Consider the following 25,980-nt stretch of genomic DNA (forward strand, 5'->3'; position numbering starts at 1 on the left):
TGCACTGCTCTTACCACCGCATACACCAGTGGCCACTGTATCAAAAGGCCAATGGTGTGAGCAACCCCCTTGTTACAGAGGCCTAACTTTCCATAACTCAGATACTAACCTCTGACATCTGTCACATCCATGACCGTGAAAGTGCCTTTTTTTGTCTATTGATGTTGAAGGGCATTTGGTGGGGTTTATCCATGAAGTCTGGCCCCAGTAACAAAGTGGAACTAAGTTAAAGGACACAAAAGAAGCTTTTCTGGGTAATATAACTGAAGTTATCTTGTGTTCGCCCAGTATTCCAAAACTTTAAGATGGAGTGCAGGTTTTGCCAAAAAATTGAGCCAAGCTCCATCATCTGGCCATTGTGATCATGCAGAGGGTGTTGGTTTCCCAACTGGGCTACTGTCAGCCCCAGACACTTGATACTCTAAAAAGTAATCGCTGGAGTCCATACATATTCTGAAGAATCAAAGACGAATTCTCCTGCGCTCTAGGACTCAGACAGGTGGCGAATAGATGGAACCAGGCCTGGAGAAATCGTCCGACAATCCATAAAGGGCTGTGCGGCTCCAAAACAAGGCTGGGGAAGCCCAATCAATACTGCAGAATGAAATGAAAACGAGAACGAGAAGCGCACCAACCTTGGTCATTACCTCAGTAACCAAAATTTATTATTTGTAAAAAATATACTCACAAACAGTGAATGAAATCAGGCATGTAAGTCCTCACAGGGACTTGAAGATAGCGTGAGTCCCATCAAGGGAATGGGTGTTCAGTATAGCTGACGCGTTTTGAAGGGAGTCCCTTCTTCATCAGAGCTCAATGAAGCTCTGATGAAGAAGGGACTCCCTTCGAAACACGTCAGCTATACTGAACACCCATTCCCTTGATGGGACTCACGCTATCTTCAAGTCCCTGTGAGGACTTACATGCCTGATTTCATTCACTGTTTGTGAGTATATTTTTTACAATTAATAAATTTTGGTTACTGAGGTAATGCGCAATATTCTGAAGAATGTCAGAAATCAAGTGGTCCAGTATACAGGAGAAAATTAACACATTTCAGCTTGCTCATAGCTGGAGTAAGGTTTTGTTAGCCAAAACACGATGGCTTTCTGCTGTGTACTGGACCAGTTGATTTTATTTATATAAACTGTGCAGCCTATGTATGGACTCCAGTGATGACTTTTTTGAGTATCAAATTAGAGTGTAAGTCAGGTTCCCTTTATTATGAAGCCCAGTTTGGCAGTCTTACAGCAGTATTAAACTGAAAATCAAAAATTGTATATACTGTAGCTTTGGACAACAGCATTGTACATCTGGGGGAAGGAGAGCGTTAGATGTACTAGCAGATTTAGATTCACTAGCAGATTTAGATGCAGTTACGTCACTAGTTTTTTTTTTTTGTTTTTTTTTCTTTTGGCATAAAGATTTTACATGAATAAAAGCTGATCATTGTAAGCAGGCCTGTCAGTGGTAAATGGGTTGTCTGTAAGGCCCTGTTCACAATGGCATTAGAAATAGGTGTTTGAGGCTTGTATTTGCTGCTCCTCGAATGCCTAGTAAAGCAGCCTGCAGTGGATAATATGGAAAGCAGACAGAGCTGTTCACATGTGAAAAACATGTAGTGTTTGCATTGCTTTGCATCGCTGTACAACAATAATTAAGCTTTTTTTTCCAAAGGCCAGATATATTGTAAATAGATCCTATAGAGGAAAATATGACACCACCAGCAGGTAAATGTATTCCTCTATAGGATCTATTTACAATATATCTGTCCCTTGAATCTTTTTTGGCTCATCCATATCCTGGTCTCCTATGCACGCTCCCCAGACTACTTTGCTACTGGTTCACTGTGCGTTCATTGATGTAATTATTGTTCATTGTATGTATTTCAATGGACTTGTCTGTAGACCTAATTTTCATGTTTTTATATGTAGTAGCACTATTCTCCCTTACATTCAAAGTACAGTCCTGAAGAAGCCCAATGTACAGGCGAAATGCGTTGACCATTTTTGGATCTCTTACTCTGTATCTGATACGTATGTTTTAGGTGACTATGATGTATGCAAGGGAGTTATTTTGTAATTACCTGTGTCCCTTTTCCCTTTTTGGGGGTCGTGTATGTATTGTGAGTCTCATACATGGTATATGACTCTTTTATGCTAGTAAATGGTTATATGTATATTATTGTGTGGTCTCTTACTGTGCCCCCAAAAAATCCGCTTTAGCTGTACTTTTTTTTTTTTTTTGTTTTTTTTCATCCAGCCTTTTTTCTTGTTATTACTAGGATGTGGCACTAGGAAGCTTTTTCTATTTTTCATGTTTGGTATCTACATGGCGTAACATCATCTTTTATGTTACCAAACCATTGAGTATTATATTGTTTTTGTGCATTAAAATTCATTAAAGTGTATTTTTTTTTCTTTAAATTGAATGCGCAAATACCGTTTGACATTAAAAATTGTAACACCCACCATTTTATTCTCTAGGGCCTCTGCTTTAAAAAAATATCTAATCATTTTCTTTAAAAAATACTGATTTTTATATGTTAACAAAAAGTGTCAGAAAATGTCTGGTCTTCCAGTGGGGTAATTGCAGTTGATGAAAACTCACCCAGGCCGTCTTGTTCTTTTGCACCCTATACTGCAAGCCAGAAGTTGTTGTTGTTGTTGTTATTATTATTATTATTATTATTATTATATAGGATTTATATAGCGCCAACAGTTTGCTCAGCGCTTTACAATATAACGGGAGACAATACAGCAACAATACAGTTCAATACAAGAGGGATATGAGCAGGGGCGGACTGACAACTCATGGGGCCCCCGGGCAATAGGGGATCATGGGGCCCCTGTGTCCTTGCCCAAACTCAAAAAAGCCTATGAAAAAGGTACCAAGGGCATCTCATGGGGCCCCCTACTGACCCCGGGCCCTCGGGTAGTGCCCGAGTTTCCAAATGGTCAGTCCGCCCCTGGATATGAGGGCCCTGCTCCTTGGAACTTACAATCTAGGATTTGACCTTTCTGGAGCACATGGCCCCCCATGACCTCCTTTCAAGCGCAGTTTAGCTGTGTTTTAGATTGCGTAAATCTTGAATAAAAATGTTTCCAGTTTGACAATATACTGCTGTTTGTATGTTAACGTGTTTACAGCACATAGCCACTAAATCAAGTGACATCGATGACTGCTTATATCTCAGCACAGGATCCCGCTTTGTAAATTCTTGCTGGTTTTATTTTCTTAATTTTCTTTTTTCCTGAGGATTGGGGGATCCTCCGACAGATGGCGGTATGGCTGGTAGAGATATGATGCATGACACGGCGCCAGGCAGTTCCTTTGACGAAACATATGTTTAAACAGATGAGCTGCTTCCCTCATTATAAAGTGCCAAAAGAACATGATTAACAAAATGAGCGCCAATAATAACATGTAATAATGGCGCGCAAAAACCCAGCCGAGCCAGGCCAGAAAGCGATTGAGTGTTGCGGCGCTCGCAAGCCGTTTTCGGAGCAGATGGGCTTGTAATGTAATTAGGAATCTTTGTGTTAAATGAGGCATTATTTAAATTGGCTGCTAATTTTCACATCTATTAACTCGCTGAAAAATATGGAGAGCCGCAAGATGTTTTAAAGTGATTTCTGGTCGTTGAGCAGTAAAGAAATGTTTAATTTTCCGTCCAGGCAGCTGGAGGGAGATGCTGATGGACGATGATGTATAAGGATGGAAAGAAACCCTTGTGTTGCCCGTTCAACCAATCGGAATCCAGCTGTCAATTTTCACATGACAGGTCGGACCTTGACGTCTTGGTGCATTGCATTCATGCATTTTTTCACGCAATAATGTGCAATGCGTTAAGGCAGCCCATTCAAAGGGAATGAGCTGGCAAAACACCACAGCATCCCAAAAACTGACATATATCATTTTTGTCAATGCAGTACAGAATACAATAGTACGTTACCAGCCATTGTGGTGCACTACAACTCGTGTGTTAGAGCTCTATTGCATTAGTGCATTGGGGTGCGATTCAAAATGTATGACACCACAAAGTGCTAACATACATCAATGGGACACCCTACAAGGGAAGAGTGTAAATGGACCTATGTAGTGACGTAAAATAGCTGTGGTCCCACTAATCTTGGCAACGAGCCTTCAAAAAGTCTTTAAAAAACCGTTGGAGGGTAGAAGAATGGGAGCTGCCATTGCTATCTCAGTCTTTTAACTCTTTTGCTGTCAGAGCCATTTTTGCATTTTTTGCACCTGTTTAAAAAATCATTTTAAGCCTGAAGATTACATAAACCCCCAAAACATTGTATATTTTCTGAAAAAGACACCCTAGAAAATAAAATAGTGGTTCCAAATTTTTATGTCAGGCAACATTACTGCAAAGGTCTAGTAAATGCAAAATTTCTATTAAAAAATACACTAAATTTAATTTTAGGGCACAGAAACACAATATTTTACCCATTTTTTGGTAAAATATAAAAGATGAGGTTGCACCAAGTGAATAGATACCCAACATGTCAAACCTCAAATTTGCGTGCACCCATACAAACTTCAACAAACTGAACAAACTTCAGTTCCCCGTTTTTTTAAATACAACGCTTTAAAAGCCCCCATAGGTCAGTGTTATGGAGGAAGTCTGGTGTTAGAAATATAGCTCACTCCGGTGTGTGCAGCGATATGCAATGTGTATCGCAATCAACCGTTTTCATGCATAGGTGCCCCCGATACGTGCATCTACATTCATATGTGGGGAGGCTGCAAACTTTTTTTTTTGTTAGGGGGCGTTTTATATGCCTGGGTGTAACTTTTCATTTTTTTTTAAAAAGTTTTTTATTTATTACATATGGGAAAAAGTCCCCTATGTGATGACTTTTTTTGGTGACCGGTTCTCTTTCATGAGACATCCGGGGTCTAAAAGACCCTGCATGTCTCCTCTGTGCTCCACGGAATATAATGTAGAGCAGATCACATTGCGTTACATTTTTTCCGGCCATGCTAGCTGGGGAAACGAATAGGGGAGGTGACGTTTTACACATTACTACCGGGTCAGTAACAAAAAGGGAGGAGAGGGATGCATGTCTGCTCGGTTACCCCCCCCCCCACTACCCGGCGGCACCTGCTATGCTGGACCCAGGCCCGCAGATGGGCAATTGGAGCCTGGGATACATGGTGTGGGGGCCTGTTACCGGGGGTGTGAAAGCAATCGGGTGCTGCCAGAAGTGCCAGCTTGCTTACATCTGAGAGCCACTGGGAGTGTGTGTAAACCCCCTGATGTTAGGTCCATACAACATAAGAACTTGGCATCGAAAGGGATAAAGGAGATCTAAATTCAAGAACAAAAATGTATTCTAGTGTAGCCTGCCAATGCCTAGATATGATGGCTGCATTATTTTTTATTTTAAGTAAATACAGAAAATACCCATTGATCCTGACAGAAATGCAATGTCCTTGTCTGTGGCTTGCAACTCAACCACAAACTGGTAGGCCACATAAAATGACAGAGCGGGGTCAGCGCATACTGAAGCACACAGTGCGCAGAAGTCACCAACTGTCTGCAGAGTCAATACCTAAAGACCTCCAAACTTCATGTGGCCTTCAGATTAGCACAACAGTAGTGTACAGAGAGCTCCACGGAATGGGTTTCCATGGCCGAGCTGCTGCATCCAAGTCTTACATCGCCAAGTGCAATGCAAAGCGTTGGATGCAGTGGTGTAAAGCACGCTGCCACTGGACTCTAGAGCATTGGAGACGTGTTCTCTGGAGTGACCAATCACGCTTCTCTGTCTGGCAATCCGGTGGACGTGTCTGGGTTTGGTGGTTCCCAGGAGATTGGTACTTGCCTGACTACACTGTGCCAAGTGTAAAGTTTGTTGGAGGGGGGATTATGGTGTGGGGTTGTTTTTCAGGGGTTGGCCTTGGCCCCCTAGTTCCAGTGAAGGGAACTCTTAAAGCGTCAGCATACCAAGACATTTTGGACAATTTCATGCTCCCAACTTTGTGGGAACAGTTTGGGGATGGCCCCTTCCTGTTCCATGGGCGGCACAGTGGCTAAATGGTTAGCACTTCTGCCTGGCAGTACTAGGGTCGCTGGTTTGAATCCCAGCCACGGCTCCACCTGCCTGGAGTTTGCATGTTCTCTTTGTGCGGGTTTCCTCCAGGTACTCCGGTTTCCTCCCACACTCCAAAAACATGCTGGTAGGTTCATTGGATCCTGTCTAAATTGTCCCTAGTATGTGTATGTATGAATGTGAGTTAGGGACCTTAGATTGTACGCCCCTTGAGGGTTAGGGACTGATGTGAATGTACAATATATATATATATATGTATGTATGTATGTATGTGTGTGTGTAAAGCGCTGCGTAAATTGATGGCGCTATATAAGTACCATAAATAAATAAATAAACATGACTGCGCACCAGAGCACAAAGAAAGGTCCATAAAGACATGGATGAGTGAGTTTGGGGTGGAGGAACTTGACTGGCCTGCACAGAGTCCTGACCTCAACCCGATAGAACACCCTTGGCGATGAATTAGAGTGGAGACTGTGAGCCAGGCCTCCTCCCCCGACATCAGTGCCTGACCTCACAAATGTGCTTCTAGAAGAATGGTCAAACCTTCCCATAGACACCCTCCTAAACCTTGTGGACAGCCTTCCCAGAAGAGTTGAAGCTGTTATAGCTGCAAAGGGCGGGGCCAACTCAATATTGAACCCTACGGACTAAGACTTTGATGCCAGTAAAGTTGATGTGCATGTAAAGGCAGACCGACCAATACTTTTGGCAATATAGTGTGTGTCTATGGACAATAGGTAGACAAGTACTAATCAATGTGTTTTGGAGACCAGAATATCCCATTTCATCAGGGCTTGGTCTAATTTGCTAAAACTCCAGTATGGACTATAAACACCCTCTCCTGGTACTGTGCCATTGTAAATATTTCTCTTACTGTCTGAGCGCAAATATACAATGTTTTACAATCAGAGCCCGAAATGTGTGTTGTAATCTATTCAATCTATAGCCAATCAGGCAGATTCTGACAGATCTAGTGAAAATTCTACAACCAGATTGTTATATGAAGAGTCAACTCTGAATCGTAAGCAGGGTCCTCTTCTCCTCTACTGTGTCCCTTGCATATGTGCAATTTGAACACTATTATTACTAACCCCCCTCCACCCAACTCCTGCTTTGTAATGTATTAGTATTTTTTTTTTTTTTTACTAAAGGGTAATAAGTACGTAATGGTAAGAGTTACAGAAGGCGGACCGTCCTGAAAAATGGGATCTAAAGAATGAAAAATGCGTTTCTGGTTGCAGAAATCCAACCAAACCTGAACTAACTTTCCAAGTAGAGTGATGTGTTAAAGTGCATATCATGGTGGATAAAGCGTGAGAGGATTCAAAATCCTGTTGGTATTTACTGCAGTCCGGGGTTCCTATAGAGAAATTTCCAATCACTTCTGTATCCCCTATATATTATAAAATTTCCTGAAAAAAATAAATGTGTGTGTGTATATATGTATATATATACCGTGGGGTAAAAAAGTATTTAGTCAGCTACCAATTGTGTAAGTTCTCCCACTTAAAAAGATGACAGAGGCCTGTAATTGGCATCATAGGTAGACCTCAACTATGAGAGACAAAATGAGAAAAAAAATCCAGACAATCACATTGGCTGATTTGGAAAGAATTTATTTGCAAATTATGGTGGAAAATAAGTATTTGGTCATCTACAAACAAGCAAGATTTCTGGCTCTCACAGACCTGTACCTTCTTCTTTAAGAGGCTCCTCTGTCCTGCACTCATTACCTGTATCAATGGCACGTGTTTGAACTTGTTATCAGTATAAAAGACACCTGTCCACAACCTCAAACAGTCACACTCCAAACTCCACTATGGTGAAGACCAAAGAGCTGTCGAAGGACACCAGAAACAAAATTGTAGACCTGCACCAGGCTGGGAAGACTGAATCTGCAATAGGCAAGCAGCTTGGTGTGAACAAATCAACTGTGGGAGCAATAATTAGAAAATAGAAGACATACAAGACCACTGATAATCTCCCTCGATCTGGGGCTCCACGCAAGATCTCACCCCGTGGGGTCAAAATGATCACAAGAACGGTGAGCAAAAATCCCAGGACCACACGGGGGGACCTAGTGAATGACCTGCAGAGAGCTGGGACCAACGTAACAAAGACTACAATCAGTAACAAACTACGCCACCAGGGACTCAGATCCTGCAGTGTCAGACGTGTCCCCCTGCTTAAGCCAGTACATGTCCGGGCCCGTCTGAAGTTTGCTAGAGAGCATTTGGATGATCCAGAAGAGGATTGGGAGAATGTCATATGGTCAGATGAAACCAAAATAGAACTGTTTGGTAGAAACACAACTCGTCGTGTTTGGAGGAGAGAGAATGCTGAGTTGCATCTAAAGAACACCATACCTACTGTGAAGCATGGGGGTGGCAACATCATGCTTTGGGGCTGTTTCTCCACAAAGGGACCAGGATGACTGATTCATGTACAGGACAGAATGAATAGGGCCATGTATCGTGAGATTGAGTGCAAACCTCCTTCCATCAGCAAGGGCATTGAAGATGAAACGTGGCTGGGTCTTCCAACATGACAATGATCCCAAACATACCACCCGGGCAACGAAGGAGTGGCTTCACAAGAAGTATTTCAAAGTCCTGGAGTGGCCTAGCCAGTCTCCAGATCTCAACCCCATAGAAAACCTTTGGAGGGAGTTGAAAGTCCGTGTTGCCCAGCGACAGCCCCAAAACATCACTGCTCTAGATGAGATCTGCATGGAGGATGGGCCAACATACCAGCAACAGTGTGTGCCAACCTTGTGAAGACTTACAGGAAACGTTTGACCTCTGTCATTGCCAACAAAGGATATATAACAAAGTATTGAGAACTTTTCATATTGACCAAATACTTATTTTCCACCATAATTTGCAAATAAATTCTTTCCAAATCAGCCAATGTGATTGTCTGGATTTTTTTTCTAATTTTGTCTCTCATAGTTGAGGTCTACCTATGATGCCAATTACAGGCCTCTCTCATCTTTTTAAGTGGGAGAACTTGCACAATTGGTGGCTGACTAAATACTTTTTTGCCCCACTGTATATATGTGTGTGTGTGTGTGTGTGTGTGTGTGTGTGTGTGTGTGTGTGTGTGTGTGTGCGTGTGTGCATATGTATAGTGTGTGTGTGTGTGTGTGTCTATATGTATGTACAGTGGGGATCGAAAGTTTGGGCACCCCAGCTAAAAATTTGTATTAATGTGCATAAAGAAACCAAGGAAAGATGGAAAAATCTCCAAAAGGCATCAAATTACAGATTAGACATTCTTATAATATGTCAACAAAAGTTCGATTTTATTTCCATCATTTACACTTTCAAAATAACAGAAAACAAAAAAATGGCGTCTGCAAAAGTTTGGGCACCCTGCAGAATTTATGGCATGCACTGCCCCCTTTGCCAAGCTGAACCCTGCCAGTGTCATGGATTGTTCTCAATCATCGTCTGGGAAGACCAGGTGATGTCAATCTCAAAGGTTTTAAATGCCCAGACTCATCTGACTTTGCCCCAACAATCAGCACCATGGGTTCTTCTGAACAGTTGTGTAGAAAACTGAAACTGAAAATAGTTGACGCTCACAAAGCTGGAGAAGGCTATAAGAAGATAGCAAAGCGTTTTCAGATGTCAATATCCTCTGTTCGGAATGTAATTAAGAAATGGCAGTCATCAGGAGCAGTGGAAGTTAAAGCAAGATCTGGAAGACCAAGAAAAATATCAGACAGAACAGCTCGCAGGATTGTGAGAAAAAAAATTCAAAACCCACTTTTGACTGCACGATCCCTCCAGAAAGATCTGGCAGACACTGGAGTTGTGGTACACTATTCCACTATAAAGAGATACTTGTACAAATATGGTCTTCATGGAAGAGTCATCAGAAGAAAACCTCTTCTACGTCCTCACCACAAAAATCATCGTTTGAACTTTGCAAATGAACATATAGACAAGCCTGATGCATTTTGGAAACAAGTTCTGTGGACCGATGAGGTTAAAATTGAACTTTTTGGCCGGAATAAGCAAAGGTACGTTTGGAGAAGAAGGGGCACAGAATTTAATGAAAAGAACCTCTGTCCAACTGTTAAGCATGGGGTTGGATCAATCTTGCTTTGGGGTTGTGTTGCAGCCAGTGGCACATGGAACATCTCACGAGTAGAAGGAAAAATGGATTCAATAAAATTTCAGCAAATTTTGGATGGTAACTTGATGCCATCTGTGAAAAAGCTGAAGTTAAAGAGAGGATGGCTTCTACAAATGGATAATGATCCTAAACACACCTCGAAATCCACGGGGGATTACATCAAGAGGCATAAACTGAAGGTTTTGCTATGGCCTTCACAATCTCCTGACCTCAACATAATTGAAAATCTATGGATAGACCTTAAAAGAGCAGTGCGTGACAGACAGCCCAGAAATCTCAAAGAACTGGAAGACTTTTGTAAGGAAGAATGGGCAAAGATACCTCAAACAAGAATTGAAAGACTCTTGGCTGGCTACAAAAAGCGTTTACAAGCTGTGATACTTGCCAAAGGGGGCAGTACAAAATATTAACTCTGCAGGGTGCCCAAACATTTGCAGACGCCATTTTTTTGTTTTCTGTTATTTTGAAAGTGTAAATGATGGAAATAAAATCGAACTTTTGTTGACATATTATAAGAATGTCTAATCTGTAATGTGATGCCTTTTGGAGATTTTTCCATCTTTCCTCGGCTTCTTTATGCACATTAATACAAATTTTTAGCTGCGGTGCCCAAACTTTCGATCCCCACTGTATGTGTGTATATGTGTGTGTATGTATGTGTATATATATATATATATATGTGTATATGTGTGTGTGTGTGTATAATTATATTATATCTCAAACAGGATGAGTCACTTCCAATTTGACACACATTTATCACACAGGGATCACATCAAAAGTGGACTCCCAATCCATCCACTTACATATACATCAAGAAAACGAGAGGACGGCTACTCTGTGCAGAGTCACGTGTATGTGTTTATATATCTATGTATGTGTGTAATATTAATATATATATATTTAATATAATATTATATTGTCCTATTTGTTCAGTATCCATGATAATATTTAATAATGGCAAAAAAAGTATTGTATTCTGCCTTTTAATAAGGTGGATATTTTCTGCAGAAAACAGGATAGGCCAGTCTTATGAACTTTATTACATTTCCTGGCCTGTCCCTCCCTCTCCCCTGTACCTGTTGTATAGCATACAGTGCTCCTGAGTGTGGGTGATGCGCGTGTGCGCGCACACACACACGAAACTTGAAAAATTATATTTTTTCAGTATAAATTTTAACAGGTACACAGGTTAGCGGGAGGGACAGTCCTGGAAATGCTCATAAGACTGGCCTATCTTGTTTTCTGGAGAAGATATCCACCTTACTAATGAAAAAAAAAAGTATTGTATTCTGCCTTTTGTTAACTATCATTATAATGGATACTGGACAAATAGGACAATAATATATTATTATTATATATATATATATATATATATATATATATATATATATATATATATATATATATATAATTACACACATAGATAGATAGATATAGATAGATATAGATAGATATATATATATAGATATATATAGATATATATGTGTGTGTGTGTATACACACACACACACACACACACGATGCTGCACAGAGTAGCCGTCCTCTCGTTTTCTTGATATATATGTAAGTGGATGAGTTTGATAAGTTTGATGTGATACCTGTGTGTTGACATTCTTTCCAGAAAACAAGATAGGCCCGTCTTCTGAACTGGCTTACATTTCCAGGACTGTCCCGCCTGCCCGCCCCCCCCCCCCCCCCTGTGGCTGTTGTATAGCATACAATGCTCCTGTGTGGCCTTTGCCAGGCCAGTGTGTGGGTGACACCAAGCCATGAGGGGAGCCATGAATGCGTCTTTTCTATACTGCAGAGGAGGAAGCCGTGTAACATTCCTCATCCGCACAGAGGAACTCCGCATATTTCTCCCTAACATGAGGTCTGACCTTTCTGTGAGATTAATAGGCCCATGGTAAGCTGTAGAAGGCTTTTCTATATATTGCTGTATTAACATATTTCAAAAACTGCTCGCTCAGCGCTATATTAATCTCCGCACTGTCAGAGCCATGGCTATTTAAACGTTGGCTCACTGTCAACCTCCCCATTATCACATTCTTGTTAAAACCTCCATGTGCATCTGTCTGCAGGCCCGGGTACCAATAGTAAATCCATTTAATTAATAAGTTTATACATTGCTTTTGTCTTTGCTTCAATTATTCATGTACTGTACAAGGGAAGTCTGTCCAAAAAATGTGCTATGTTTGTCCAGTAGTAGAGTTTTCCTAGAATTTTGGGCTTTGTAAGATCAAAATGTGCAAAATGCCCACCAACCCCCCCCCCCACCACCACCACCACCACCACCAATAAAAAATACAACATTCAAAAAGTGTCAATTGTGCATGTCATGCCTCATTAGTAATAGTTACATTGGTCCATTGGATGTATATGCCGTACTTGTGGGATCCCCCTGGCAGCTAGAAATCTCTAGGCACCGCTATTCTAGAGTTCTCCACTAGCTAATGGTTTCTACTTCCTACTGACCACAGGAGGTCATTTGCTCGGCACTGGCACTATTCAGGGAGCACTTTCCATTTTCTCTATGGGTGCAATGCATTCTCTGATTGGATGAGGTGGAGACCATGATACCTCTCCGTTTCATCCAATCAGAAAACTCTTTGCACTCCTTGAGAAAATGGAAAGTGCTCTCTAAATGGTATCCATGTCAGGCGAACCAGAAGCCAGTGACTATCACTGAAGTAGAGGTGCTTCCAGGGGCAGGGGTGACCTCATTGTTGCTCACTGCTGCCCCCTAGCATAGCTGGCTGCCGGAATTAAATCCCACAAGAATGCACTCTTTGCAATTTCCTGGAGTGCATTGTCACGTTGGACCAATGTTAGGATATATTTTGCATACCTGTCCGATCCCTGTGGAAGCAGAAAACCAGTGTAGTACCTGCTGATACTACAGTGATCCTCTCTATCTTTCAGATCCTGTGCTGAATGGCTGCCCTGCTGTGTGGTAACCAAGGGGGTCACTCAGCATGGGCGCCGTTTTGTTTAAAGAATGCTTTGTATTTACTGATTGTGTTGGCAGGGCCATCTTAATAGCATCATGGGTCCCTGGGCAAAGTAATGCACCGGGGCCCCTACCAGCGTGCCCCAATTTACACCTATGTTCAAGAATTAAACTATAAATAGTTGATAGAATTAAACATATATTTATTAATACTTTTCTATAAAATTGATTTTAAACCATAAGAAGCATGCCATAAATTGAAGACTAATCAACATAAAGGTAACGGTATGGGGGGAGGGAGGCAGAAGGGCACAGTATAGGGGGAGTCAGGAGGGCACGATACTGGGATCAAGAATACAGTACAGGTTCTGACATGCTCTCCTGGGACAGCTTAGTAAAAAACGTGACTGTCCTAGCAAATCGGGACAGCTTGCAAGCATGATGTAATGCAAGATTATCATGAGCCCCTATGCATCTGGGGTCCCTGGGCAGTGCCCAGGGGTGCCCATACATTATGACAGCCCTGTGTGGAGCAGCTTGGCAGTGATGTTGCAATCTTCAACTCGTCCAATCAAAGAAAGCCTTTATATTCCATGAAAAAAGTACATTTATTTATTTCAGGTACTTATATAGCGCTGTCAATTTTATGCAGCGCTTTACATATATATTGTACATTCACATCAGTCCCTAACCCTCAAGGGGTGTACAATCTAAGGTCCCTAACTTACATTCATACATAATAGGGCCAATTTGGACAGGAATCCATTCACTGACCAGCATGTCCTTGGAGTGTGGGAGGAAACTGGAGTACCCAAAGGAAACCCACGCAGGCACAAGGAGAACGTGTAAACTCCAGGCAGGTGGTGCGGTGGTTGGAGTTTGAACCAATGACCCTAGTACTGCCAGGCGGAAGTGCTAACCATTTAGCCACTATGCTGCCCATTTCATGGTGCTCTCTGAATGCTACCCCCCTGTGATTACTGTGCAACAGGGCAGCCAATCAGCACGGGACCTGGGAGACAACCATGATCACTGTAGTAGCAGCAGCAGCTACTACAGTGATCCTCCTCTTCCACATGGATAAGCTAGTAATGGAATATGCATACTGCTATTGGTCCAAGTTAGACCAATGTAACTAAGCAAAAACAAAAAAACCATACCTGGAATTTAGCTTTAGGACACAGAATTATAGAATCCTGTATGATAGACACGCACTATGCTGCTGCACATAGATGTCGACTAGCCTATAAGGAAAAGAAGATTCAAACTTCTCCTGCATGCGTCTTTCTGCTGGAAAACAAAGATGATGAAGGGCTCATTCACACTTGCTTGGCTCTTCAAAGAGTGATCCAGGTTTGGATTATTGTACAGAGAGTTTTCGATAGGTGGTGACCTCATTTGCCTTCTGCAACCCCTTGAACCCCGGACTAGCCACTGTGGGCCGGTTGTAGAGTGGCCCACATTAACTTGAGTGAGTGGTGATCGGCAAGCGGTAATTCCCATCAAAAGTAACAGGAGGAGTAATTCCTGTCTTGGGTGCTGCAGCTAAATTAGAGCAGTTGCTGCCCCCTGTGCTTTTGCTGCCCCCAACTGTCAGCTTGACCGAACCTGAAGGGTTTCAGAGCTCCGATCAGGGACTGCTGTGACTGCAAATTGCATAGATCATTGGACTGAAAATAACTTTCACTTTTTATAAAATAAGTGTCCTCAACCTGGCGTCTTTTTTACTTTTTAAATTTCTGTTTGCAAGATTGTTGAATATGTGCACTAAGCTGCCCATGCTCAGCTCAGTGTACAATCTTGCCATCTGCTGGCTGCTGTAATGAATGACCACTCATACACATGTGCAACGGAGTGGTCAGCCAACCCCACCAGTCAAGATAGCCAAGGATCCCAAACTTGGAGGAAGACTAGGCCAAGATGTCAGCGCTGGTGAGGGAGCTTATGAAAATGCAAAAATTCTGTTTCCCCAAAACGATTATGGGACTGTGAAGCAGTACTGAACAAAGAGCCAAGTGTGATTATATATAAAAGATGGACAGATTTATTTAGCCAAAAGACTTAAAAAGAATTACAACATGTATGTTGACAATAGTAGTTACAGAGGATAACAGTCAGGCATTCAACGCGTTTCGAGATACAAATTCTCTTCTTCAGGGATGTACCTGATGACTGTAAACTATTTTCTACTATACAAACATTTAAAATAATGTATATTGTCAAATATTCTCACATTAAGTTATACCATCCAAAAAGAGATTTCTACTAACCCATATAGATAGAATGATTAGAAGTACTTTAAGTGGACCAGACGTTGTATATAAACTACATGCTGGGAGATGGTATCATCTGGGCTTCCGTCCACACCACTGAGGTCACCATAAGTGGCCAGACCAAAGATTCACACACCAGCGGTGGAGGAACAGATCACAATTCACTACTTTAAAAAAAAAAATAAAAAAATAACAAAAAGGGAAAAAATATATGTATGCAAGTTTACATTCAGAAAAAAATTATCCCGTTTTCAGAAGATAGTTTCAGTGGGATATAGATGTCACGAAGAGTGAGAAATCCATAGGAAAATGTAAAGCTGCTATGGTAACAATGGGTAGCTAGCCAAATGAAGCGAAAATGTCAGTGAAGAAGTTGTGGTGATTACATATGATGTATGGTCAAAGAGCTTGCGGTCTGAAAAAACAAGAAAAAAAGTGGGGGGGGACAATGAAGCCTTAATGGACCAAAAGGAATAAAATACACAACCTTATGTGTAATATAAATAAGACCGCTGAGTACATATCCCTAAACAAAATGCATGACATACCTGAGTGGCGGTGTGTGGTTGATGTGGCGGCAGGGGCGGACTGACAACTCATGGGGCCCCCAGGCAATAGGGGATCATGGGGCCCCGTGTCCTTGCCCACACCCAAAAAAGCCTATAAAAAGGTACCGGGGCATCTCATGGGGCCCCCTACTGACCCCGAGCCCTCGGGCAGTGCCGAGTGCTCAAATGGTCAGTCCGCCCCTGTGTGCCCATGCACAGCAGAGAGAAAATGGCTGAAATACCACCACCTTATAAAGGCCCATGAGGATCGAGAAGCTGCCAATCGGATGCCATAAACCGTTTCCTTTTCCCCAGCCCGAGAACAAACCAATGCCGGCTGCAAGCAACCCCCTGGAATGAACCTGGTGCGTGGTGTGGCCCTGCCCCAAGGGGCAGGATGATGTCACGCGTTGCATCACCACCTGCGCATGTGGGGTGGGAAGCTCCACAGCTGGACTGGAACGAGGTCGGAACACAAGTACAAACCAAGCCTTGGTCTGGCCAGCACAGCTGAACTGCTACACCCAAAAGAATGGCCGCCTCCACCCTGATGGTGGATTGGCCTACATGCGTCGGGGCGGTGATGGAAAGGGAAAGAGAGGCCCATATTTCCCCCAAGTGGATGAAATAGTAATAACATTAATATTTTACAACATAAGTCTACTACATTTGGCAAATAGACAAAGAATAAGCAACAAACCCCAAATGACAAGGGGAGGCCAAAATTGGATGTTATGATAGAATCAATAAGAAAAGGGGACTCAACCATATAGAAAAATGGGAGATAAGCCAGGGATATGTTTTACTCTATCCAACCACTAGAGATGCAACCCTCCAAATAAGGCCTATACTATATAGATTCATTTAAACCTGGAGGGGATGTAGCTCCCAACTTGTAAATCCATCTAAACTCACGCTGCAAAAGCGTTTTGTTCAAATCACCCCCTTGAGGACTTGGATGTACTCAATCTAAGTTAAGACAGCGTGTATATTTGGAAAAATCCCTCCATACAGATTTCTAACATGTCGTCCGAGTGGAAGATCTTTGTCACAAGTTCTCCTACTTGTGATATGACGATAAGCTCGCTTCCAAAATTCTAACGTGGTTTTCCCTACATAAAAACAGTTGCCTTCACATAGGAGCAGATAAACTACCCCTTTGGTTTTGCAATTCGCAAAATTTTGCGGCTCAAATTTGAGCCCATGTGGAAGCGTCGCAGATTTACGAATATCCATGTATTGCCAGTAGTTACCACCTTCACATTTAAAGTTTCCAATGAGTTTACAAGGATCACCACGATGGGTACCTTTTTATTCGCTCTGAACTAAATCATCCCGTATGGATCTGACTCTTTAAAAAGTGAAAGCTGGCTTATCTGACACAAGGAGACTTCTATTGGGATCGATGGACAATAAGTGCCAATATTTTTGGACAATTTTATAGATGTTGTCTTGCTGATTTGAGTATCTTGCAATAATTCTAGTTGTATTGGTTTCTTTAGTGCATTTTTGCCAATGTAATAAGTTGTGTCTGGTTTTTAGCTTGTCTAAATGCTTTTTTAGACATTTGAGGGAATATCCCCTGGCAAGTAGTCATTCCTTCAATTTATCCGCTTCCATTTTAACCACTTGCCAACCGCGCTGTAGCCGAAGGTTGGCTACAGCGCTGTTGTCCAGTTCTGGGAGGGAGTCCTATGACGTCCTCCCAGAATGCGCCCTCCCGAGCGCAGCCGGCGGTCTCTGTGCTTGCTGTGTCCTACGGATCACGTAATGAGGTAAAAGGCTAATCACAGCGGATCACCGAGTAAATACAGTTGCCAGTTATCGGCTGTACTTTCCTCAGGCTGTCACAGTCTGAGGAAAGTACTGCTTATAACCGGCAATTGCCACAGAGCAGATCAGCACTGATGATCAGGACCCAGCAGTTGCACCCATCAGTCCCGTCGGTGTTGCCCATCATTGCAGCATATCATTGCCATCTCAACAGTGCAGCCTATCACTGCTGCCTATCAGTGCCCATCATTGCAGCATCATCCATTCCATCTCATCAGTGCCGCCTATCAGTGCCCATCAGTGCAGCATCATCCATTCCATCTAATCAGTGCCGCCTATCAGTGCCCATCAGCGCAGCATCATCCATGCCATGTCATCAGTGCAGCCTATCAGTGCCCATCATTGCAGCATCATCCGTGCCACCTCATCAGTGCTTTGTATCAGTGCAGCCTTATCAATGCACATCAGTGAAGGAGAAAAATTACCTGTTTGCAAAATTTTATAATCGAAACAAATAAACTTTTGGGGTTTTTTTTCAAATTTTTTGCTTTTTTTGTTTATAGTGCAAAAAATAAAACACCCAGCTGTGATTAAATACCACCAAAAGAAAACTAATATGTATGTGAAAAAAAATATTAAAAAATTCTTATGGGTACAGTGTTGCATGACAGCGCAATTGTCATTCAAAGTGTGAGCGCGCTGAAAGCTGAAAATTGGCCTGGGCACAAAGGGGGTAAAAGTGCCCCTTTGTGCCGGTGCCTCCCGGCCCTTTAAGGGTTTCAGAAGCTGGGAGGTGAGGAGGGGTTTAGGGTCATGTGACCACCGTCACATGATCGGGAAAGGTCCCAATCGAAAGAGATCAGGACCTTTCCGTGAGTACCGGACATGTGCTGGGAGCGCACAGGGCATGCGCTCTCAGCACGTCTTTTTTTAATAGAACGCAAATGTGCGGCTGCTTGGCGTCTAGGCCCAGACGCCGAGAGGCCGCACATTTGCGTTCGGCCGGCGTGAAGAGGTTAAATACATGATCTTCTGAACATACTGACTATAGGGTGTCGAGTTAACTAAAGTTTTGGGATGAAAGCTAGATGCATGTAAAATCTGTGGGATTATGGTGTAGATTGGTGGTTAGATGACCATTGGTGTCCTTCATGAGAACTATATCCAAAAAAGGGTAAAGTATCATAACTATACATCATGGTGAAAGGGAGCTTATGAACTCACAGCCCTGAAGCAGGGTGAACATTTGCAGAAACTAATTCAATTTTAATTAATAAGCAATTGCTAAAATCAATGCCACCATTGTCTGTGGCCAGAGTCCTTTTAGGTTTGCCATCCATTTTTACATTTGGGGTAAAAGCTGACCTTGTTTGGCCCCCCCCTGCTCTACGTATGTGGCATTACATGTGTTGGCACTCACTGGATATATCTTGTTTCTTTTTCAGGTAAACATTTTGGTGGACACGGGAAGCAGTAACTTTGCAGTTGCCGGAGCTCCAAATCCTGATATTTCAAATTATTATCATTTAACAGCGTGAGTGACATGTTATGTTCCCTTCAATGTATATTGTATTGTTGATGTTACCTTTCTGATTATATTTTCCCTTTCCTGCCCTCCCCAAATCAAAATGCTAATTATTTTTTAAAATAAAATCTTTCCATTTTCATTATGTAATTTTTTGCTTGAAGTTGAGATCTGGAGAGTTTAGAGACCAAGTCAACTTTTCAAACTCGTTGTGTTCCTCAAACCATTCGTGAACCATTTTTGCAGTGTGGCAGGGCTCAATTATCCTACTGCCATCAGGGAAAACTGTTTCCATGGAGGGATGTATTTGGTCAGCAACAATGTTTAGGTAGGTGGTACATGTCCGGTACCATCCACATGAATGGCAGGACCCAAGGTTTCCCAGCAGAACATTGCCCAAAGCATCACACTGCCACCACCAGCTTGTCTTCTTCCCATACCTCATCCTGGTAAAATTTCTTCCCCAGGTAAGCAATGCATATGCACCCGGCCATCTACATGAAAGGAAAACGTGATTCATCAGACCAGGCCTCTTTTCTCCATCGCTCTGTGGTCCAGTTCTCATGTGCCCATTGTAGGCGCTTATGGCTGAGGACACAGGTCAGCATGGGGCCCCCTGACCGCTCTGCGGCTACACAGCTCCATACACAACAAACTGCAATGCCCATTTTTTTTTTCTGCTTTCAGCACACCAACTTCAGAACAACATGTTCTCTTGATGCCTAATATATCCCATTGACTTTTTCAGATGTCTTTGTAATGAGATAATCAATGTTATTCCCTTAACCAGTTAGTCGTCATCAAGTTATGGCTGATCAGTACATGTATTTTATCGGTGTTTTTAGCTGTTTGCCTGGAGTATAGCTTTAAAAGAATCCTGTTCTCAGGAGGCTCAGAGACTGCCATTGCTGAAGCCACCCCCCTTCTGGAAATATTGCTTCAATGGCTGTGATCTAGAGATCATTTCCTTATCGCTGTAGAACAGGGTGCCAGCCTTTCAGTGATAAGCCGAGTTAGGGAGGAAGATGTCAGATGGGGGTCCTCCTGGGTCCTCTTGGATGGGGTCTTCCTGGGTCCTCTTGGATGGGGTCTTCCTGGGTCCTCTCGGATAGGGTCTTCCTGGGTCCTCTCGGATGGGGTCTTCCTGGGTCCTCTCGGATGGGGTCTTCCTGGGTCCTCTCGGATGGGGTCTTCTGGATCCTCTCGGATGGGGTCTTCCTGGGTCCTCTCGGATGGGGTCCTCCAGGGTCATCTCGGATGGGGTCCTCCAGGGTCATCTCGGATGGGGTCCTCCAGGGTCATCTCGGATGGGGTCCTCCAGGGTCATCTCGGATGGGGTCCTCCAGGGTCATCTCGGATGGGGTCCTCCAGGGTCATCTCGGATGGGGTCCTCCAGGGTCATCTCGGATGGGGTCCTCCAGGGTCATCTCGGATGGGGTCCTCCAGGGTCCTCTCGGATGGGGTCCTCTGGGATGGGGTCCTCCAGGGTCCTTTCAGATGAGGTCCTCTGGGGTGGGGTCCTCTCGGATGTAGTCACTATTTGGCAGTGCCAGCAGCTGCGGGAACTGTGGTTTCCTGAATATAGTTGCAGTTCCTCCATACTTGCTGTTTATCATTGTTTGGGAAATCAAGTGATTTTCTTTCGGAGGCTGAATGGTCAAAATTTGATCTATACATACTTAAAAAAATGATTGATTTCTTTTCTGATTAATTTCCTCAGTGGGAATAATTAATCTATAGTCAATGATCCATTTGATTGATATGCCACACATGGGAAAGTGGATTTCAATTGATAGTTGAGATGTGATCGTAACCAGCAAACGTAAATCCTTAATTGCCTCTCTGTTTCCACCATGTAATCTCATAATCTAATCAGTCCAAATACGATCATATTCATGAACAAGTATCTCAGTGCTGCTGATCAATGCAAAATAATCAATAATTTTCTGCCAAAGCCGTTCGGAATGAAGTCTAAGTGGATTGGAAGGGAAGTTATTCCTACTCCCATTTTTTTTTTTTTTTTGCAGATTTTGATTGTTTTGATCAAATCACAAATTGATTGGATAAAAAAATTGAAATGTGTATGGTCACCATAAGGCAGTACACCAGTCTTCTCCATTAGGGTTTAACAAGTTTTGACCATGTTTTATAGTACTGCATTGAGGCTGGTTCTCCACCTGTACAGTATTGCAGGCAGTTTGCAGAGCAGGCGGAAGGAAAGTGAGATAGTGTGTGGAGTTTCAGGTTACTAATCAGAATGTGAAGCTGACAATGCGATAAGATCGGAGGATTTTGTCTGAAGCCAAGAGAACTGTTTGCTGTCAGTCTGTTTATCCTCCACACACCTCACATCCTTGTGCAATGGTGGTGACACACGTAATGGGATCTGCGCTGTTTACCAGGAAGGCAATGACACCGCTGCTGATCCACGTCTGTGAACAATGCTTACGTGCCAAGGGTATTGTCATTGTGTGCCGGGGACGGTTGACCTCCTAATAAGCTACAGCCTTTTGTTAGAAAGGAAAGGCCAAAAGGAACATTTTTGTAAATTTGTATTTATTTTTTATTACAATCAGGACTTCTAAATGTATTATTTAAAAAAAAAAGTGCAAAAAAAAATCCAAATTAAAAAAAATCGATATTTGGCTAGCAGGCAGGGGCGGACTGACCATTTGGAAACTCTGGCACTGCCCGGGGTCAGTAGGGGGCCCCATGAGATGCCCCTGGTACCTTTTTCATAGGCTTTTTTTGAGTTTGGGCAATGACACAGGGGCCCCATGATCCCCTATTGCCCGGGGGCCCCATGAGTTGTCAGTCCGCCCCTGCTAGCAGGTCCTCTTTTTAACATGTTTCCAAATTCCTTCCTGCATTACAAAAAAAAATCAAGTTTACGAGGTTCAACAGCTCAAGCTAAAATTTGCACTCTCAAATAATCCATTTCCACGCAAAGTATAAGGCAGCATTTCTCAACCTTTTTAATGAGGAACCCTTAAAACACCTCTGCAGTCTCAGGGAACCCCTGCTAATAATTCTACATATCTACAGCTGACCTTAAATTAATGTGATGTCACTGGGATGCGCCTTTCATTTGAGGTCATTGAGTAGAATTCTCCCCACCCCCCTTCCTTACAGATGGCTATAAAGGTCAGTGGTGTCACTGGTTACTTATCTGAGAGGAAGACATTGCTTATTGCTCAAGGAACCCCAAGCAACCTGTGGAGGAACCCTAGTGTTCCATCAAACCCTGGTTGACGATGACTGGTATAAGAACTTGTTCACACCAGCTGAGCTATAATTAAGGCTTTCTGATGCTGAAACGCGTTGCTGTTTTTTTTGTATATTGGAACCTTTTTCTGCATTTCTAATCAACACATTTTCATTGTATATTTGCCGGGTTGCCAACTTCACTTTTATCTGGATTGAGACCTTGCTTACTGCTCAGTGAACCCCTCTAGAGAAGCCTTCGTGTTCTACGAGACCCTGGTTGACAATGGCTGGTATCAGGGCTCGTTCACCTGCAAGCATGCGCCATGCTGTTATGGTTAAATGTATGATTAGGTTTTAACCTTGATAACCTCCAAACTCTTACCACCTCCCCAGCGCTCGCATGTGCCTGCTCATCATAGATGTGCTGTGTGCGGTGGGTGCTGACCATTCCGTGACTGGTGGACACATCTTCGTGTTTACCACAGTAACTTATTATTTGTTTGTTCTTTTTTTCACCTCTACCAGAGATTGATGGAATTTGGTTTCTGTGGCTGGATGACTGCTTTCCTGTTGTTCAGCCTTTCCTCACCAGGGCTCCTCCTGAGGTTGCTGGCGGTTCTTTTTGAGCACTTTTGTACCCAGGACGTTTTTCACACATATGTAAAATCTACATGGCTAGAAAAGTAATTTATACCACAAAACAATTCTAGGTTTTTTGAAAGCAGGGGCCTGGAAATTAAATGGTGGCATTTGCAGTTTTTTTTATGTTGCACAATACTTGCACAGATGGTTATCAAAGGCATTTTTTTTTTAGGAAGGATCACAAGGCGCAGAGCCAATCTGATTGACTTTTGCCTGTGATCTACTTTGTCTGGCATTGTGCATGTGAGCAAGCGGTAAATCGTGTCGTTTTTGTACAGTGCTCCGTAAGTAAATATCCACCCACCTGCCTTTTTTTTTTTTTTTCTTCTTCAGTATTGTGGTAATATTAGGGTTAGGGCAAGACTTTTATTCCAAAAGTTTAAAATGGAGCACAGGTTTGATTTTAGAGGTGGACTATTCAACTTGCTGAAAAAAAAAAAAAACTGTAAAAGATTGTCGGACATCTTGCTCTAGTCGTGTTTTTGATTTCCCGCAGACACACAATAAAATGTAGCTTAGTATGTTCATCCTGATACACTTCTATTTCCTTTCCAATGGTGGGAGCAAACATTTCAGAAAAGATGTGATAACTTCTCTTCCTGCTAACTACTGGCCATTATTTCCTTCCAGCTCAGATGACATTCCATCACCTTCATTGTCAGAAACAATTTGCATGATGCTGGAGTTTTAACCACTTCTTGTCCGGACACTTTTACCCCCTTCCTGTCCAGGGCAATTTTCAGCTTTCAGCGCTATCACACTTTGAATGACAATTGCGCGGTCATGCAATACTGTACCCATATGAATTTTTTACCATTTTTTTGAGACAGATAAAGCTTTATTTTGGTGGTATTTATTCACCGCTGGGATTTTTATTTTTTTTACTATGTAAATGAAAATGTCCAAAAATTTTAAAAAGTGTTTTTTTTTTTATAAAATTTTGCAAATCAATAATATTTCATCATAAATCTTGGCCAAAATTTATTCCGTTATTTTTTTAGTAAAAAAAAATCCAAATTAGTTTATAACCAAAAATTATAATTTTTAAACATTTTTTTTTTACATTTTTATTTTAATTTTTTTAAAATTTTATTTTTTTATTTTATTTTTTTACATACTGTCACCCTAGCAGTACAGTGTCACCATGGTGACACTGTACTACTTGTGGGGGGTGATGAAGATTTTTTTTTTTTTTTTTTACACTGGTTGCTTTTAGACCCATATAGGATGTAAAAGCAATCATTTCTCTTTCTCTCTGTCTGCATTCTTGCAGTCATTGAGAAGTACTGAGTGAGCTGTGATTGGTCACAGCTTGTCACATGGTACAAGGCTGTTGTGAATAGCCTTGTACCATGTGACCTCTGTGATCATTCACACGTAGTAAGCAATGATGTCACAAGTGACATCTTGCTTACTACTTTGCATGTGATCACTGATTCGCCAATCCGTGATCACACGATCGGGACCTCGTGCAGAGGTCCCGTCCAACAATCGGTGTTTCACTGTGTCCGGAGGACACAGCAGGCAACGGATCGCGGTGGTGCGCGCTCCCAGGGAGCACGCACAGCTAGAAAAGGCGGGTGCCGTTTTGGAACGGCAACCCGCCCCTGGACTGCCACCGTCCTGCCGTTTATAAACAGCAGGCAAACGGCAAGAGGTTAAGAGAATGTTTTTGTGCACTTTAAACATGAACTTCAGACAGGATACATTTGTATAGTTTTGGAGAGATAGATACAGTATCTCCCAGAAGTGAGTCCACCTCTCACATTTTTGTAAATATTTTATTATATATTTTCATGTGACAACACTGAAGAAATTACACTTTGCTACAATGTGACGTAGTCAGTGTACAGCTTGTATAACATGTAAATTTGCTGTCCCTTCAAAATAACTCAACACACAGCCATTAATGTCTAAACCGCTGGCAACAAAAGTGAGTCCACCCCTAAGTGACAATGTCCAAATTGGGCCCAAAGTGTCAATATTTTGTGTGGCCACCATTATTTTCCAGCATTGCCTTAACCCTCTTGGGCATGGAGTTCACCAGAGCTTCACAGGTTGCCACTGAAGTCCTCTTCCATTCCTCCATGATGACATCATGGAGCTGGTGGATGTTATAGATCTTGCGCTCCTCCACCTTCCGTTTGAGGATGCCCCACAGATGCTCAATAGGGTTTAGGTCTGGAGACATGCTTGGCCAGTCCATCACCTTTACCCTCAGCTTCTTTAGCAAGTCAGTGGTCATCTTGGAGGTGTGTTTGGGGTCGTTATGTTGCAATAATGCCCTGTGGCCCAGTCTCTGAAGAGAGGGGATCATGCTCTGCTTCAGTATGTCACAGTACATGTTGGCATTCATGGTTCCCTCAATGAACTGTAGCTCCCCAGTGCCGGCAGCACTCATGCAGCCCCAGACCATGACACTCCCACCACACACTTGTCTTTGTACTGCTCACCTGCTTGTCGCCACACACGCTTGACACCATCTGAACCAAATCAGTTTCTTTTGGTCTCATCAGACCACAGGACATGGTTCCAGTAATTCATGTCCTTAGTCTGCTTGTCTTCAGCAAACTGTCTGCTGGCTTTCTTGTGCATCGTCTTTATTCTGGGACAACAGCCATGCAGACCAATTTGATGCAGGGTGCGGCGTATGGTCTGAGCACTGACAGGCTGACCCCCCCACCCCTTCAACCTCTGCAGCAATGCTGGCAGCACTCATACGTCTATTTCCCAAAGACAACCTCTGGATATGACGCTGAGCACATGCACTCAACTGCTTTGGTCGACCATGGCAAGGCCTGTTTTGAGTGGAACCTGTCCTGTTAAACTGCTGTATAGTCTTGGCCAC

The 25,980-nt window shown here is 42.7% G+C and overlaps 1 protein-coding gene across 1 annotated transcript in view; it reads left to right on the forward strand.

Annotated features, from left to right (window-relative positions):
- Positions 1 to 25,980, forward strand: part of BACE2 (beta-secretase 2) — an 87,394-nt gene that overhangs the window by 23,437 nt on the left and 37,977 nt on the right. Inside the window, exon 2 of the mRNA XM_089677897.1 lies at positions 19,204 to 19,292. Within this exon, the coding sequence (XP_089534023.1) occupies positions 19,204 to 19,292 (89 nt within the window). The remainder of the gene's footprint in view (positions 1 to 19,203; positions 19,293 to 25,980) is intronic.

This window comes from Staurois parvus, unplaced genomic scaffold (assembly GCF_062004578.1).
Source record: "Staurois parvus isolate SC_StPar_1 unplaced genomic scaffold, SC_StPar_1.0 ptg000195l, whole genome shotgun sequence".
In the NCBI taxonomy this organism is placed as follows: domain Eukaryota; kingdom Metazoa; phylum Chordata; class Amphibia; order Anura; family Ranidae; genus Staurois; species Staurois parvus.